Source organism: Penaeus vannamei, chromosome 14, assembly GCF_042767895.1.
Source record: "Penaeus vannamei isolate JL-2024 chromosome 14, ASM4276789v1, whole genome shotgun sequence".
Taxonomy (NCBI): Eukaryota; Metazoa; Arthropoda; class Malacostraca; order Decapoda; family Penaeidae; genus Penaeus; species Penaeus vannamei.
In genome coordinates this window covers 6,237,440-6,242,439 of record NC_091562.1, presented here as the reverse complement: position 1 = coordinate 6,242,439, position 5,000 = coordinate 6,237,440, and the positions used below count along the sequence as shown (strand labels likewise).

At 34.7% G+C, this 5,000-nt stretch overlaps 1 protein-coding gene across 4 annotated transcripts in view; it reads right to left on the bottom strand.

Annotated features, from left to right (window-relative positions):
- The window catches only part of LOC138864013 (BCAS3 microtubule associated cell migration factor-like), a 39,770-nt gene that overhangs the window by 24,845 nt on the left and 9,925 nt on the right, over positions 1–5,000 (bottom strand). For all 4 annotated transcript variants that reach the window (XM_070129664.1, XM_070129666.1, XM_070129665.1 and 1 more), the window contains 2 exons: positions 4,972–5,000; positions 3,317–3,464 (listed from right to left, as the gene is read on the bottom strand). The exon at positions 4,972–5,000 is cut by the window's right edge and continues 126 nt beyond it. In XM_070129664.1, the coding sequence (XP_069985765.1) occupies positions 3,317–3,464; positions 4,972–5,000 (177 nt within the window). The remainder of the gene's footprint in view (positions 1–3,316; positions 3,465–4,971) is intronic.

The window sequence follows — 5,000 nt, the reverse complement described above, 5'->3', positions numbered from 1 at the left end:
GTGGGCTATGTCCCCCAGGGGGGCCACAGGATACTTTCTGGGGGGGGGCAGGTAACACTATGAAAATTATAATGTCAAATGAAACTAAATTTTATCTCCTATAGTACCTACATATAATAATCTCTCACATATCAGTTAAAATGCTCTTGACTTTAACTATTGACATCATTACACTTTTTATAACAAGTAATAACTGAATCTGAAAAGATGACAGACACTGAACAGGGACATGGAGATTATTACATATTGGTCGCGTGCCACAGAATGAAAAAAGTTGGAAACCACTGGATTAGAACTACATTCCACAGGTTTGGACAGTGACAAACTATTCACTGCTTGCACATCAAACAACTACGACGGTGCCTAGTTCACAATTTCTCCTATGAGCTGGAAAGTGCTCCTCTTCCTCAAAAGAAAAGAAAGTGAGTTCAAGACTACTGTACAAATGTTTGTGCTCAGATCCTTCAGGCAGAGTGCACTAGGTACAGAAAGGGTGAAGAAAGTTGTGCATCTGCTATGAGGCAAAGAGGGAAAAGTTACCTAAAGAATATACATACATGATGTGTGTGTGTCTGTATGTGTGTCTGTATGTGTGTTTGTATGTGTGTTTGTATGTGTGTCTGTGTGTGTCTCTGTGTTTGTTTGTTTGCTTGGTTGTATTTGTTTGTTTGTTTGTGTGCATGTGTGTGTTTTTACATGAGTGTGTGGAATAAAATATTCATATACACAAAAATATTCAGATAGATAAACAGATATCAAATTGAAAGTTTTTCATACATAACAGCTCTGTAGAAATCAACCTATTTAATATTCCTACAATGTTTACCTGAAGCCACAGGGATGATATGCATGTACGTGCCCTGCCTACTGTGAGTTTAATTTATTACTTGTTTTTTACACATAGATGGCTCTAAAAGTATCAAATCCTCAATTACAAGTACTGTCTGTCTCACCTGTTTCCCCCCATCTCGATTTTCAAAAATATTTTCTGGTATCAAATATTGCAATCACTAATGTCAATAACACCATTATAATTATAATATCTATAATCAAAATACCAGCACTGATACTGATAGCACTCGTAAAAAAAAAAAGTGTTTTTCCCACAAACTCAAGGAAAGGTGAAATCAGGTGAGTTCACAAGGTCTACGAACTGATTCCTTTGAGCTAAACACTTGCAGAGCCATCAATGTGCAGAGACAGTTCACAGAACAATACTACAGTGAATACAACAGTTTTCAAGAGTTTGAGTTAACATCACAGTAAACTATACTACAACCATTGGTAACCTTAGCACTGCCAGTTCTTTTCAAAAAGGTGTGAAAATATAAAATTGTTAAATACAAATTTGTTTCATGTGACTTGCTTAACAAAAAAAAGTTGATTTCAAGACTAAAACAGACTGCTCAAGTCTACAACTTCACAACATTCTACAGTAACAGTATGCCTTGTAGTGTAATAATGTCATCTCCATATTAGAAAATAAACAAAATCTTAAGAAAAATAACATTACCATTACTAAACTGAAAGCTACAATATATAATAACCAATTTAAAAAGATAATCTTTTAACTTACTTAAAAATCTGCCATAAAACCAATGCAGAAAAAGTTCTACTTCTTCAAACACATTACAGACCATTGTACTTTAATATGAGTGGTAATACTTCTTGGATAAGATACATAAAGGAATGAGTAAATAAAAAAATAAATTAATAAATAAACACAAATACACAAATACATACTGAAACACACAAGGATGTACACACACACAGTGATGATTTTGTTTATGACAAGTGAAGGATAAGAACAATGGTGTAGTTTATCATGGGTTCCAAAGTGCTTGATATTTACTCTCATAATTTTATTTGAACATGATTTGCTAAACAAATACTGATCATGTCATTTTTCCTTGATTGCATCAAATGGAAGTGAATTTTTTGTGTGAATTAATTTTTATCATTCTATTTTCACTTTTAATGGCAATTCTCCAACTAGGATTCACTCAATCTTATCAATCTAATAAAAATGGTGGCTTATAAACTTTAATGAACTTATGACATCTCATTCACACTCAGAAATGTAGACAACACACATGTACACAAATATACACACACAAGGATACCCATACCGATATACGCACTCTAGCCACAGTTTCAATTTCACCAAGAAAAGAGTCAAATGTGGACAATCATCAGGAGGGCTTTACAGCTCAAATACCAAGGCTTGACCATAAATATTGTCTTAAAAGTGGGCAACCAACGTCAGCTTTAACTTCCCCTAGGACAGCTTATCTTTATTTTTATTTTTTCTTTATTACGAAAGATCCAATTCCAAAAAGATATATTCTGTTCAGCCTCAAAAAAAATCATTGTTAAGCATGCTATTCTTCAAAATAACTTTCATATTCTGCCCAACTAATTTCCTTTACAGTCAAGCCCTGATAATGAGTAAGATCAACCTCTTCCATCAGTATATAATATCACAGATATAATATCAGAACACATAGCTACTTCACCATACAAAAAATCCTGGATGTCATTAACCCCATGCATATCTTATGGTACTAGAGCAAGACATCACAATAACGCCTTCTTTAATAACTACTTAGATGAAACTTATAACAACTGCAAATAATCATATATAATTATAAGCAAAAAAGAGAAAATCAAGAGTAGAAATAAGCAAGCAATAACAAAAACAAGAAAGAATTCAAGTGATAAGCATATAAAAGAATTCATGTGAAAGGCATATATTACCATTATGTGTTTTTTCGGCAAATAAGAATAACAGAGAAGAACTATGAACAATAACATCGGGAATCTTAAAATAAAAAGCCATTAACAGCAGCATCCCTAAAGAACTACAAACCTTCGTAAGAGACTTGGCGGCATGAAAGGCAAAGGCAACAGGTCTTAACACATGCCACCCACAAATAACAGAAAAAAAAAAAAAAGATTTCCTGGTTTCTCTTCAAATTAGGCACTTAGATTAAAGCAATAGTTTTTTCTTTCTTTTTTTTTCCTCTCACTTCTTTTCTCTTCTTGTTTCTCTTTTGACAAATTCAACAGGTTTACTTCACAGAAAGGTAAAAGGAGTGTTGGGAACTATCTAGGCATTCAGTCATTCTCTCTAAGGGTGAAAGTAGGTTAGGAAAAAGGGAGGGAAAATTATACACAACAAAAAAAAAAAGAAAAGGACACTAATAGAAAATTCCAAACAATAAACTTGACAAATGCCTCATCACAATGCTAAAGATCTCTTATAAAAAAAAAAGTTATATATAAAAGTATCTTTAAAAAATGACTACCCCCTAACCTTTGTTAAGGACTTTGCAGCATGAAAAACTGTAGCCTTGTACGATGTTGCCCCCTCAGGCACCATGCCACCACACGACTGATGCAAAGGATACAGGCGTCGATCTGCATAGGCCAGCCACCGGTCTCCCAGTGCTATGGGGTTTAAGCTGCAATTTGACAGAGAAATTAAATTTACATAAAACTTGTTAACTTAAATACAACATTCACCCATCTACTCTTTCAATCCCCAAAATCAAAACATTGATGCTAGGAGGGCATCGTTTTTCATTTTCATTTTTAACTATTTCTTTTCATTTTCCTCACACATAGATGGTACTACCAGTGCTTATAGTCAACATGGAGTCAATTACTGACCTACCTGTTCCTTGCAATATTTCTTGAATTTTTGAAAAGAATAATTTTTATTTCACTTAGACCTTGGTTTTACAAACTACCATTTAATGGTTATTGGAGGCAATAAACAAAATCTGCATCACTGTGCCACACTTGCATCCACTCCACTGACTCTTGTCTGCTGCACCAGGCAAAAATGCCAGGCAGTAGCTTAGACCATGAGCTAGGCAGGCCTCGCCACACCCTACTCACAGCTACCGCATCAGGCAAAACCAGGCAGTGGTTCAGGTTGCAAGCCAGGCAGACACTGTCAGACCATGTTCACAGTTACTCTGCTGCTCTGTGTAGGTAGCTATGGCCAATCAGCAATATGAGATTGATATTCCCCTCTTTTTGTCCATCAAACAAGGTTTGCGTGTTATCAGTTCTGTTAATGACATTAAAATAATAATAATATCAACAGGTAATCATAATAACATTCTGAACAATAAAAATTGTGTCGCAAATAAATATCTTTCCCCAAAAATTCCAGGAAAGGGGTAAATAGGTGAGGACAGGTAGGCCTAGTAAACAGCTCCTTGGTGACTAAGCAATTGTGAAACCATCTATACGTAAATAAAATCTACAAAACAGAACTATAGTATACACTGCATATACCCAGTGCCAACAGTTATATTGGAATGAAAGGCTTACATACAAGAAAGGTCTTTGACAAAGTGATTCTACTTCTGACTTTACAACTTGATGAGGATAAAAAATGATTCATGAGGATAAAAAAATTATTTTCCCATGTGCTGTATTACCAGAAGCACTTTCATCATAAAACAGGTTTTATGGCAGATGGTATTACTGCTCTATGTGCTGATGTATTTACACCAGGCTAGTTTAAGTAGTAATTTGCTTGAGGGGTGAATGACATGAACTTGACTGAGGGGTGAATGACATGAACTTGACATCATGGGAAAATTTGACTGTGGGCTGGGGGGATGGGAAAGACTCACAATGAGTACATTAACCTCTTGAGGTTGATTAGAGTCATTTGGCATTTAGGAAGGAGCACTTGTATTAATTCCTTCAATAACCAATTGTGGACTATAATGTCCAAAAATGAAACTTAACTTTGGTGAGGTTTGTTTAGAACTGATCAATATACAATTGTAACATTCTACTGCTCTCATTCCTTGTCTAAAGACATATCAATAAGAGAATCAAAGGTGGTCTCACACATCCTTTATTCATATATTTTCATTCTTTTTCATTCATTCACTGAAATAATAAAAAATCAAAATTCAAAATATTTATCTTTCTACTATTACTAACCTTGGGCCTGGACATGGGTAGCAGGTAGT